We start from the raw sequence: 13,743 nt of genomic DNA, 5'->3' as shown, positions 1-13,743 counted from the left end.
AGTAGTCCTCGACTTACGACCACAACTGAACCCCAAAATTCCAGTTGGGGAATTGTTAAGCGAGACAGTTGTTAAGCGAGTTTTTCCCCCTTTCACAACCCCTCTTCCTGGAGTGAATCACCGCAATTGTTACATTGGCAGCACGTCTGTAAAGTGAATCTGGCTTCCCCACTGATTTTGCTTGTCAGAAGAAGATCACAAATGTGATCACATGACCTGGGGATACTGCAACCTTTGTAGGTATCACTCGGTGGCCAAGCATTCGAATTTTGATCATGTTGACCATGGAGATACTGCAACGGTCATTAAGTATGAAAAAGGGCCCTAGGTCACTTTTTTCAGTGCCGTTGTCATCATTGAATGGTCCCTAAACGAATGGTTTGTAAGTTGAGAAACACTTCGGTATGAGGAGGGTCATACAGTATGCGGGGAGTCACAGGAAGGAGAGGTGTGTTCAGATATTATTATTATTATTATTATTATTATTATTATTATTATTATTATTATTATTATTATTATTATTATTATTATTATTATTTTACACTGAGGAAAGAAACAGAAGGCCTGATTCTTGCAGCCCAAGAACAAGCCATCAGAACAAATACTGTATAATCAAAGCCAGAATAGAAAAAGCTGCTGATGACCCCAAATGCAGACTCTGCAAAGAAGCGGACGAAACCATCGATCGCATACTGAGCTGTTGCAAGACAATTGTTCAGACTGACTACAAACAATGTCACAACACAGTCGCTCAAATGGTCCACTGGAATTTGTGTCACAACTACCATCTGCCTGTAGCAAAGAAGTGATGGGATCATAAGCCTGAAAAAGTGGTCGAAAATGAGCATGCAAAACTACTGTGGGACTTCCGAATACAGACTGACAGTTTTGGAGCACAATACCCCAAATATCAATTGGAGAAGAAAAAAGTGTGGATCATCGACATTGCCATGCCTGGTGACAGCAGAATCGATGAGAAACAACTTGAAAAAGTCACCAGTTATCAGGACTTGAGAATCGAACTGCAGAGACTCTGGCATAAGCCAGTGCAGGTGGTTCCAGTGTTACTCGGCACACTGGGTGCTGTGCCTAAAGACCTAGGCAAGCACTTAAAAACAATTGGCGCTGACAAGATCACCATTGGTCAGCTGCAGAAGGCCACCTTACTGGGATCTGCTCGCATAATCTGTCGATACATCACGCAGTCCTAAACACTAGGGAAGTGTTCGACTAGTGATTTGTGATACGAAACCCAGCATGGTTATCTCGTCTGCTATGTATACTGTCATTTTTGTGTACAACAACAACAATAATAATATGCATTAAAGTAGGAAAAAATGTGCATAACACACTAAAAGCTTGTCAAAAACCAAACTCCCATCAGAAATAGTCAGGCTGACTAATAAACCAGGAGGAAGAAAATTACAATGCAACACAGCTGAAGGACCGGGAAAAAGCTGATTTTACTGTTATTTTAATATACTGAACAAGCTCTTAGCTCCAATTTCTCCCTCGCATAGGAGAGCCTTTCCTTCCACGAGACCTAATTTCACGTTTACTGAACTTTGAATGGCAGTTTGGGAAGGGATTCACAAGCGAGAAGGAACTCTGGCCAAGTCATGTATCTTTTAGAGGCCCCTGCCCGCCATTCCGGAATTCTTAAGAGAACAACCGTGCAGATTCATAACGAAAATGCCTCAGTGAGGCTAACATCTGGCTGCCCTGTGCTGCCTTGTGCCTCCTGGTACGCCCCCGTGATGCTGTGGAAATGCCTTCCCCGAGCAAAGGAGGGTGCCTGGTACCATCTGTGGGCCAATCGCTTTTGGGGGCCTGTCAGTTTTGCTGGAATGCAGCCTTAAGTCTTCAAGCAGGTTATTCCTGGGCCAAGGCCTACAGGTACCGTAGTCCAAATGTATCTTTTCTTTTATGTACACTGAGAGCATTTGCACCAAGACAAATTCCTTGTGTGTCCAATAAAGAATTCCATTCCATTCCATTCTATTCTCCACTGACGGCCACAGTGGAGCCCAGAATTCATGTTGCTAGGTGAGAAATTTCTCCAAGGAGCTTTGCCCCCGTTTTAGGACACTCTTCTTGAAGTGAATCCCTGCCGTCGTTACAATTAGTAACCCTGTTGTTAAGTGAATCTGGTTTTCTCATTGATTTTGCGTGTCAGATGGTCACAAAAGGTGGATCACATGACCTCAGGACACTGCAGCCATCTTAAATGTGAGTTGGTCATCAAGCAACCAAAATGTAGATCACATGACCATGGGGATGCCGCAACGTTCGTAAGTGTGAAAAATGGCCATAAGTCACTTTTTTCAGGGCCGTGGTAACTTTGGAACGGTCACTAAGTGGATTGTTTGTAAGTCTAGAACTACCTGAAAAGGCAAGTCTTCCCGTTTGGACCAAGAGATTCTGACAGGAAAAATCAACACTACATTTGGCAACAGTCACAGCTTCCTCCTCCACTGGGGTGAGATAGTAAGAGAGGCTCTTGATTCACAAATACAGCTAGTCCTCGATTTACAACAGTTCATGTCAAGCCCGAAATTGACATATGTGTAGCCATTTTAGTTAGGCTTAGTATGTATTCTTTTTCTTACTTTCTCTGTGGCAGTCATGGGGGGAAGGGTTTTGGGCTTGCCACATTCCTCAGGGGGGAGGACTGCAGATAGAGTCGTTTAGGCTAGGTGACTCTTCTTCCCATGGGAAAACGAGCTGACTGTGCATAGGCCCCTTGAGGTGCAGATTTATGACATCAAACAACGTTGATTTACTTCTATTGGAGAATGTGACTTTGGGGGGTTGTTTCTAACTTCTAATATTGTGAGGTAATTCCGGGTTGTGTCAGATCCAGAATTACCATGGACTTTGCAAAATTTTATGCTTTCCTAAATAAAAGAAATTATCTTGGAAGATGGACTTTGTTCTTTTCTTTTTAAATGGATTTCATCACTTGGAAACCTGACAGTTCGTTTAGTGACTGTTTGAAATTACAACGGCACTGAAAAAAGTGTTTTATAACCATTTTTCTCACTTATGACAATAGCAGCATCCCCACAGTCACATGATTTACATTCGGATGCTTGATGACTGGTTCATCTTTATGACGGTTTGCAATGTCCTGGGGGTCATGTGATCAGTTTTTGTGGCCTTCTGATAAGCAGAGACAAGGGGGAAGCCAGATTTACTTAACAACCAGATTACTAATTTAACAACGGCAGTGACTCACTTAACAAATGTGACAAGAAAAGTCGTAAAAAGGGACAAAAGTCAATGAACAAATTTCTCACTTAGCAACATAAATTCTGGGCTCGGTTGTGGTTGTAAGTCGAGGACTACCTGTAAAGGCTCAGTTGGGTGTAGATCAGGGATCCCCAACCCCCTGGTCCATGGACTGGCACCTGCACTGGTGGGATTCAAATTTTTTTACCACCAATTCTATGGGCGTGGCTTGGTGGGCGTGGTGTGGCTTGGTGTGTGTAGCATGGCTTGGTGGGCGTGGCTTGGTGGGCGTGGCAGGGGAAGGATACTGTAAAATCCCCATTCCCTCCCCACCCCACTAACCTGCTTTCCAGTTCCATTCTCCTGTGCAGGGCAACAAAAGAAGACCCAGCCAATCAGCTGGGACTCAGGAGGCAGAGAATAGATGGGGGCGGGGCCAGTCAGAGGTGGTATTTGCCAGTTTTCAGAACTACTCAAAATTTCTGCTACTGGTTCTCCAGACTGGTCAGAACCCGCTGGATACCACCTCTGGTACCTGTCCACGGCATGCCAGAAACCGGGCTGTGCAAACAAGCAAAGCCCCATCTGTAAGACGCAGGCAGCACGCAAAACCACTCCCGCTTCTGGTCTGCGGAAAAACCTCTCTCCACGGAACTGGTCCCTGGTACCCAAAAGATTGGGTGGGGGGAGCTCTGCTGCAGATCACTATTTTCCCCACCCTCCAATACTGCAGGTTTGGACTACAACTTCAGGAATTCCCAGCCAATCTGGTCTCAATATTTTTAGGGGCACCAGGTTGAAAAAGGCTGATTACACATTTCTGGATGTACATTTTTTACACTGTAATCCTGCTCCTGCTTCCTCCATCACCTGAGGATAACTCTGGTTCCATTCTCACCTCCTTCCCTCTTCCCACCAGATAGGGATATAGGCAGCAGGCGCACCGACACATCCACTATCTGCTTTATTTCTGGTTCTCACAAGAGCGACTGCTTTAAAAATAGGGCACACCCTGCAGCATTTTCCTAAGGCTTTTTAAAATTCAGTACATGCAGCGTAACGCCAAGTCTTCGGGGTTTTAAATAATCAGTCACAGAAATCTGAAGTTAATTTCTTTCAGGCATATTTTCCAAATGGTTATTGTTTGTTTATGATCCAAGACCAATAATAAAATACATATCAAATGCTATATATTTTATATATAATCTCTACAAATCATATTTATATATTTATACACACACACACACAGTATAAACACAGACACATGAGGGAGTAGTCCTTGACTTATAACTATGTGTTCAGCAGCAGTCCAAAGTTATGGCAGACTTGTACCAAGACTGTGTTAACTTCGTACTGTTGTCGAGCACATGGTCGTAACTCAAGGACTACCTCCGTGTGTGTGTGTGTGTGTGTGTGTGTGTGTGTGTGTGTGTCCACATCATGTTGCCATCATGTGATGTTTCCCAATGTTTTTCCCCTTGGTGGAGCTGGGGTGGTCATGGCCTGCCTGTGACGCATCCAGCCCACAGGCTGCCAATTTGACACCCCTGTCCTCAGGATTTATAATTTCAAAATCAAATTCAGCTGAAGACACATAAGTATCATTCATTTAGTCCAGGGGTCTTCAAACTTGACAGCTTTAAGGCTTGTGGACTTCAACTCCCAGAATTCCTCCTCCGGTCATGTTAGATCAGGAATTCTGGGAGTTGAAGTCCACAAGTCTTAAACTTGCCAAGTTTGATTTAGTCTAAGATAGTACTTCAACATACTGGCTGGAGAATTCTGGGAGATGACGTCCATACGTCTTAAAGTTGCCAAGGATGAAAAACACGGGTCTAAGCAAAGGCTTACAATACTGTTTACCTTGTAGTGGATTCAAATTCAGCATAAGTAACTCTGATGTAACTGTACGGAGATACTGAACTAAGTGAATACTGTTTTAGACAAGCATTGCACCTCTCTCATTACTTATTTCCCCTTTCCTTGGACTAGCTTCTTCTTCTGTTTGTCTCTTTGCTATGTAATGGCTATATACTTACAACTGACTGTTTAGTGACCACTCAAAGTTACAACGGACTTCCACTAGATGGTTCCTTGGAGAAGGAATGCAAAAACTATTAACAAAAAAGGAATTAAGTCTGGGTAAACAGCAAAGTGTGAGAAAGAGATAAAGACTGTCCCATCTTAACTCTCCTTATTATAAGAGGGAGCAAAGGGGAAACACTGACAGGCTTTCAAGAGTGATGTCAGCCCTTTTATGTAGGCCAGGGATCTCCAAACTTGACAACTTTTAAGACGTGTGAACTTCAACTCCCAGAATTCTCCAGCCAGTTAAGTTTGGGGACCCCGATGTAGTCAGGAAATAAGATACCACTAAAATTCTACTTTATTAATACAAGTTATAATACTAGATTGACAATGTTTCTCGTATCTCTCCCTTCCTTTTATACCAAGGGGTATCAAGGTAGGACAATCTTGAGTATCTACAGACCTCTCGCACACCTGGACATAAACTGTTTCAATTCCGACCCTTGAAACAATGCTACAGGGCAGGAGTGTCAAACTCAAGGCCCACAGGCCAAATCCGGCCCACGAGGTGCTTAGAACTGGCCCATGGGAGCGCCCTGGATACAGCGAAGGACAGCCCATGGTGCCTCTGCCAGCAAAAATGGAGCTCAGGAGGGCCACGCACAGCCATCCCAGGCTTTGTTTTCAGCCACAATGGCCTCCTGCAGTCAACTGCCAGCGAAAATGGAGATCAGGAGGGCGTGCGCAACAGGAGGCTGTCATGGCTGAAAACAGAGCCCAGGAGCCCGTTTTCACTGGCAGAATGCTCGAGCTGCCACAGGCGCCCTGACAGGAGTGATATCATGCTGGTCATCACTCTGCTAAACAACTAATTCCCAAACACTGTCAAACTATCTAGTAAGGTTGTATTGCTATTATTCTTCTCATCTTTCCTATTATCTACTTCTTTATCTTCTATAATGACTATGACTTTGTTGCTTGTACATTACAATTTATATTGTTTTATTTTTAATATCCTAGTATGATTTATGTTGATTTCTTATTTAGTATCCTATGACTATCACTAAATGTTGTATCTTATGATTTATGATGAATGTATTTTTTACAATGACTACGATAATGCTCTGTCACTTATTGCTTTTATGTACACTGAGAGCTTATGTGCTGTAAACAAATTCCTTGTGTGTCCAATCCCACTTAATCAATAAAGAAATCTAAATGTTTATCTAAATGTTTCCCTGTTTTTCCAGGCTAGTCTCATACTTTATTAACAGACACCACATACCCTCTTCCAAACTCATCTCTGTTGCTCTAAAACAGGCCATTTTCAGTTTCAGCCCTCACTTTTTTTTTCACAACACAAATAGAGGTTAAAAAAGAAAGAGGAATATGAAGCATATCAGGAAATGTAAAGTCAGATTGACTTGTCCTACCTCAGTAATTTGATGGGTGCTTTCCCTGATCAAATCTTCCCACTCTTTTCCAGACAATGAAAGCTTAAAACACTTGTTCTGCAGGGCTTTCTGGAGAAGCAGACATGCCTGGGTCTGAAACAGAAATTTGGGGGTGGATGGGAGAAAGGGGAAGAAAAGAAGAGAGAGAGACGGTGAAATATAATACTTTTTTTTCTCAAATAACAAGCAGAGAATTCACAGGGTAGCAGTTAAAAGGTTCTTCAGAGCTTGTAGGAATGCTCCCGTAACTTTTATCTGAAATACCTTAAAACAAAACAGCAGATAGATTGTCCCAACCACACAATCCAGGGAAAGGTGCGGTTTTGAAGAATTGCAGACAAAAAGGCACAATTGTACTCCCTTGTTCTCCAAAACACCTTTGTCCCTTTGAATCTGATGCAGTTCTAGAAACAGGCCAAGTTTCTCAAAATTCCAAGAGACACGGTTTAAATTTAAACCCCTCTGCAACTAGGTTTTCGTACTAAAGTGAAACCTAAGTATCTTTGCCATTATTTCTGATAGTTATCAAAGAGGCAGCCTAATTGGTCAAAGGACTGCCGTGGGACGCGAACTGCAATATTGCTTTGCTCTGCATTTTTAAGCAAAACTGCCTCATTTATGCTAACAGTATTCAGATCAAAGCTTGGTAATATTTTGCACTGCATATTTCTGCAAATTTGAGCTCTCTCTCTCAGCCCAACCCATCTCATAGGGTTGCTGTTGTGGGATAAATAGGAGGAAGGTATGTTAGATACATTTGCCATCTTGAGTTATTTGTAAAAATAATAAAGGTGGCATGCAAATGAAACAAAAATAAACAAATTCAATTTTGTGAGATAATTATTGACCCCAACATTTGCAAAGATGAATAGCAATGGAGGAAAAATATAGCTAAAGTCAATATGGCTGCATGTGGAAATGGAAAGGAAGTATGAACAAACAAAGGAATACCAATCTATCTAACATCTATTAACATGCCATTTACTTAAAGAAACATTAACAGAAGTAAAGCATGAATGAGAATAAATACCACGCTTAACAAATGGTTCAACACCCAATAATGAACAAGACAAGGATATGAACTATCCCCTTGGCTTTTTAATATATTTATGGATAAATGAGGTAAGGAACTGTAGAATTCTTGAAGGTCTCTGAGTTTGGTTATTTTCAACTTCAATGCTGAACTAAAGAAACTCTCTTGTGTTTTATTTTGTAAGTAATGCTAAGCAGTGACAGTAGAAATATGAACTGACATGTATTTTTGTATGCAGACGATAACGAGCTCCTGGTGGGAAACCCAAATAATTTGCTTTAAATTAAAGTTAGATAAGCTACAGAATGGAATGAGACTTCCTGTTATGAAAGCTAATGCATCAAAGACCAAAATCACTGCATTTGACAAGACCAGTGGGGTGAACAATTGCAAATTATGTATCAATGGTAGAAAAAAAAAGAGGATTGATAGAAAAAAGTGTGTACATTGGCATAACAGCAAAACCAGTACAATTAGGAGGAGAAATTTTAAAACATGCCAGTGTGGGTAAGAAAAGCAATAAATGGTATGATCGGAAGTGTAAACGCTGTGTAGAAAAGCATATCGCTGCTCACTTTGTTCTACATTGGGTGTAGACTGTTAAGAGTGAGGTAATCTGCGGCAGTTTGGTCATATAGACCAGGGCTGTCAAACTCGCAGCCCACGGGCCAGATATGTCATGCGCTGGCCATGTCCACACCCAGTTTAGTGAAGGGGGGAAAGTTGTGATACGTCATGTGACGACGCTGTGAAGATGCAAGTTTGGCAGCCCTGATATAGACCTCTCGAGAGAATGTGGACCGAGAATCGTAAGAGAAGAATGACTGGATTGAGAGGAAGGGAAAGACTGAGAAAATGTGGCTGGATGAAGTTGAGATCCTTTTAAAAAGCCAACCATTTTGAAGAATGAAAAGTAATTTAGGAATGTATGGATATGTTCAGGGGTGGGATTCTACCAGTTCGCACCTATTCGCTAGAACCAGTTGTTAACATTCTAAGCAGTTCAGAGAACCGGTTGTTAGAAGAAATTACTGGACTAATCCTGTAAGGAAGGCAGAAAGGAAACATTCTGATGTTGCTTACAGAAACTGCCTCTCCATTAACTCTTATTACATTCTTGGCAGGACTAGACTTCCTGTCTCAGGAACTTCTCTGGAGTTTTTTTCCCCTCCTTTGCTGGTACTTTGCTTGTGTGGAGTGACCATTCAAAGTTACAATGGCACTGAAAAAAGTGACTTATGACCATTTTTCACACTTACGACTGTTGCAGCATCCCCACAGTCATGAGAAACCAGGCGAGGAGATGCGTGCCTCGATGTGAGTGATATTGAGTTGGCCACGCCCAGCCTATAACATGACCACCAAGCCACGTCCACCCAGTCACATGACCACCAAGCCACACCCACCAACTACGCCACACCCACAGAACCGGTTGTTAAAAATTTGAATCCCACTCCTGGATATGTTAGAAGCAAAGTTGGTTTTTTGGAAGAACTAAACAACATGGAAAGGTATTAGGAATGAATGGGGTTGGTATAAAGCAGATTTAGATGTTTCCTTTTCCTTTTCTTGTCTCAAGCCTTAATTCCTTAGCCTTACTATTTCCGGCTCTTTTCAGCACTCCGCATAAGGCTGCTTACTTCAAAAATCCCTATGGGCATGAATGTGAGTAATTTGATTTAGCACAGCTTTCAGCAAATGGCCAGGCTGATTAACTTGTATTTATCAACGTTCCTGACTGGCACTGACATATCCACCCGAAGCAGAAGCAGACATACTGTACAGCAATGCAGAAGTCTATGCTGTTCTCTGGAAATATTTCAAAAGCAAAATCTAAGACTTTGCACAGGTATAGTCCTTGGTTTACAACAGTGCATCAAGTGATTGTTCAAAAGTTACAACGGCACTGAAAAAAAGTGACTTATAAGCGTTTTCACACTAATGATCAGAACAACAGAATAACAGAAGGGGAAGGGACTTTGGAGATCATCTAGTCCCATGCCCTGCTCAGGCAGGAAACCCTATGCCATTTCATGCAAAGGGTTGTCCAATCTCTTCTTAAAAACTTCCAGTGTTGGAGCATTCACAACTTCGAGAGGCAAATCATTCTACTGGTTAATTGTTCTCATTGTCAAGAAATTCCTTGTTAGTTCTAGATTGGTTCTTTCTTTTATTAGATTCCATCCCTCACTTCTTGTCTTGCTTTCTGGTGCTTTGGAGAACCCCTTTGTGTTGTGACCTAGGTTTCCCCAATAGCATGAAGCCAACTCCTTGTCCCAATAAACCCCTTTTTATTGAGTTTACAGTGAATTCCTTTCCAGCAAAATCTCGGCCAACAGTTTTTCAAGATACTTCCCAATTACTGACCCTTATCAGGCCTGGAGAGCTGTCAGACCGATATCCTTCAGGCACCACACTGTAGCAAACAACGCTTAGCAAGAATGCAGGAACACATCTTCACCCAAATTGTTTCCTGTAAAAACCCACTCCCCCTTTGCTCCTCTTTTATTCCCTATAGGAGTAACCCAACCCATTCACCATCCACCTCTGGCTTTACTCCTGAGTCGACCCTTGTTCCTTAGGTATTCCCTTTGTCTGGCAGCTCTGTGCATGCTTACGCTGTGAACAGGCTCCAGCTGTTCTTCTCCCCCACTGAACTCTGACTCCAAAGGCAGCTGATGACTGTCAGACGGCCCTGACCCCATCTCTGCCTCTGATGCAGAGCACTCGTCAGAGCCTTCCCCAGACTCCAGGACTGGTCCATGTTCCTCCCCAACCTTCTCATTATCCAAATCTGCTGGCAGCTCCACTGGCCATTGGCAGGCCACAACACTTTGTGGCAATCCTTTGGATGGTGGAAGACTGCTATCCTGTCACCCCAAGTCCTTTGATCATTGCAGCATCCCTGTGGTCATGTGATCAAAACCCAGATGCTTAACAACTGACTCCTATTTATGACTGTTGCAGGGTCGCCCCGGATCATGTGATCCCCTTTTGTGATCTTCTGACAAGCAAAGTCAATCCAGATTCACTTTCAACCCTGTTACTAACTTAACAACTGCAGTGATTCGTGCAGTGGCAAGAAAGGTCATAAGATGAGGCAAAACTCACTTAACTATCTCACTTAGCAACAGATTTTGGGCACAGTTGCAGTTGTTACTTGAGGACTACCTGTAATGGCCCTTCATTTTCATGATGTACTAAGTCAGTGATGGGTGGGCAATTTGAGGGGGGAGATCTGGAGACGTTTAATATTCTGAAGAGGCTTGAGGGCGCTATGTTCAAAGTGGTGATGGAATAGCTTTGACATTTTTCTTCATTCTCTTGTTCAGCTACACTACAGGCTTACATAACATTTGTCGTGCATTTTCTGTTTCGACGTGGCAGAGAGTCTCAAGCATATTTAGAAGAGGATCTCTGGCAGCTGAAGAGTAGTAGTTTGGGGGCCAAACCCCCATCCAAAAGGAGTCCAAGCTTGCATTAAGTTTACATGGTTCCAATATTTCCTCTTCCACAGTTGGAAGGGTTAGCATTAGAAGGAGAAGAGTTAGCATGCTTGGACTCGTTCCACCTCCCATCAGTCCCACTAAAACAAGCTTTGTCAACTCTCCAGATCAACATTTCTCAATCTTGGCAACTTGGAAGATATGTGGACTTTGACTCCCAGAATTCCCCAGCCAGCATGGGAATTCTGGGAATTGAAGTAACAAGGGAATTGAAGTTGCCAAGGTTGAGAATCTCTGTTCCAGATATTTTGCACCACACTTTCCATGACCTCCAGCCACTGGTCAAGCTCTCTGGAGCCAATGAGAGAGGAGAGTCCAAAATAACGTGAGTGATACAAAGGACTTAACTGTGGCTTATGGTCATGTACGAATCTGTCTTTCTGGATGTTCATGCTGGAATTTCCATAAAACCAGCAGCATCAAGCAAATAAACATCCAACGTTGCATCATACTTAGCAAGTAGGTTCAACCCAATTTCTCAGTTTCACTTCATTATCTAACCTAGCACTGTCTTTTAGAAGATTCTTTTAAAAAATGTATTGGCAAATCAGGTTGGAGTACTTCACCACTGGTTTGTTTCCAGCTATGAGCAAAAATACCCTGCTAATGAACCTGGTGGCTGTTATTATACATAGATTCCAATGATCGATTTGTCATCTATGAATATATCTAAACGATAATTTTTTTGGAACCAGAAGTAATAAGACTGTTACTATCGATCTTCCTGATCTGACATGTTTATAGGAGTGTTCAATTCTCAAAACCACCCAGCTAGCTTGGCATCAGAATATATCAGGGTGGGAAAGACTGTTCCCTACAAGGCATTTGCCAAAAGAAAGAGGTTCACCCCCCCAAAAAACAAATGTAATTAATGAGGACAGAAATATGCAAAAGAAGAGAGAGAAACCCCAGCCATTGCTTGGCAACAACTGTGGAATCAACATCTTAAGCAGAAACAACAAAAAAGCTAGTTTTTGCTGATTAGTTTATTTATGGTCTTTCTGCTTACCCTCACCAGTTTCATACTGTCCGTAACAATCATGAGAAAAACCCTGGACTCATCCCATTTTATCAAAAGATTCGTAGCATTACAAAAACAGCTCCAATTACTTACTTAACATGGAATAGATTTTACAAGTGGTTAGAGAGAAGAGGTAGAAATTAGAGGAAGAAAGGTTATTGCTAGGTATGAATTAAATATAAAGATGGTTTATAATTGTAAATATGCCAATATAATGAACAGAATTAAAAATCAGCTAATATATAAAGAGAAAGCTAGTTAAAATTATTCCATTACGCTATTATTATTATTAGTATATATGTTAATGTTCCTTTTTGTTCTTTCTTTGCCTTTCTATAAATGACATGCCCTGACAACATTATATTCAAAAAGTTTACAAATTAAAAAAAAACCCCAAAACCCCATCTCCATCTCCAAGGTTTATTTGGAGGAGGGGGTTGTGGGAGGAGATTTTGGAAATCAGAGAGTCGGGGACTTGCATAAGACTGAGCTTCATGTAGCCACAAGGTTTCACTTCAGCTTCCCAACTCACAGCTCAACGGTAGCCATTAAGACAAGGATGGCCGAGCAAGAGGACTTGAAGGATCTGTCACCTGAAGGCCGGACAAGAAGTACAGGTGGTCTTCAACTTACAACCAAAATTGAGCCCCAAAATTCTGTTCCTAAGCGCAAGACAGTTGTTAAGTGAGTTTTACCGCATTTTACAATCTTTCTTGCCACAGTTGTTAAGTGAATCCATGCGTCCTGCACAATGAATACCCATATTCCATGCCATTTCTTCTTTCCCTTGCAGATGCCTTTGACAACATTCACCTTACTTTTCCCTTTTTCTGGACATCTGGGGATATTCCCAAAGCCCTTGGGCTGCTGTCACCTAGCATTTTAATATTCTAAGAATGTCTGTGAGGCCCTGGGAAATTTTGTAAATATAGATGTTGCTAAAGGCTGATGTTCTGCATTGCAGCAAACTAGCTCCCCACACATTCATCTATTTTACCTGAAAGAATCTTTTAGAAAAAGGTGGGACAGAAACTTAGTGGGCATAAAAGGAATGTCTATAAATGGCATGCAGGTAATCCTCGATTTCCAACCACAATTGTGCCCAACATTTCTGTTGCTGAATGACATTTGTTAAGGGAGTTTTGCCCCATTTTACAACCTTTCTTGCCACAGTCGTTAAGTGAATCACTGCAGCTGTTAAGTTAGTAACACGGTCGTTGAGTGAATCTGCCTTCCCCATACACTTTGCTGGTTAGAAGATTGCAATAGGTAATCAGGTGACCCTGGGATACTGCAACTGTCATAAATATGAGTCAATTGCCAAGCGGCTTAATTTTGATCACATGACCATGGTTGCTGCGGCAATGGTCATAAGTCCCTTTTATCAGTGCCATTGTAACTTTGGTCATTAAACGAATGGTTTCAAGTTAAGGAGACAACTTGTATATGAGTGTAATCCTTATATTAGGA

The 13,743-nt window shown here is 42.0% G+C and overlaps 1 protein-coding gene across 2 annotated transcripts in view; it reads right to left on the bottom strand.

The window, feature by feature from the left end:
- Nucleotides 1–13,743, bottom strand: part of MYBBP1A (MYB binding protein 1a) — a 78,202-nt gene that overhangs the window by 4,690 nt on the left and 59,769 nt on the right. For both annotated transcript variants that reach the window (XM_026708519.2, XM_087926572.1), the window contains exon 24: nt 6,693–6,806. In XM_026708519.2, coding sequence (XP_026564304.1) covers nt 6,693–6,806 — 114 coding nt within the window. The remainder of the gene's footprint in view (nt 1–6,692; nt 6,807–13,743) is intronic.

This window comes from Pseudonaja textilis, chromosome 1 (assembly GCF_049901715.1).
Source record: "Pseudonaja textilis isolate UNSWEBS1 chromosome 1, rPseTex1.2, whole genome shotgun sequence".
NCBI lineage: Eukaryota > Metazoa > Chordata > Lepidosauria > Squamata > Elapidae > Pseudonaja > Pseudonaja textilis.
Note: the sequence above shows the minus strand (reverse complement) of the source record. Positions and strands in the feature narration are given on the sequence as shown.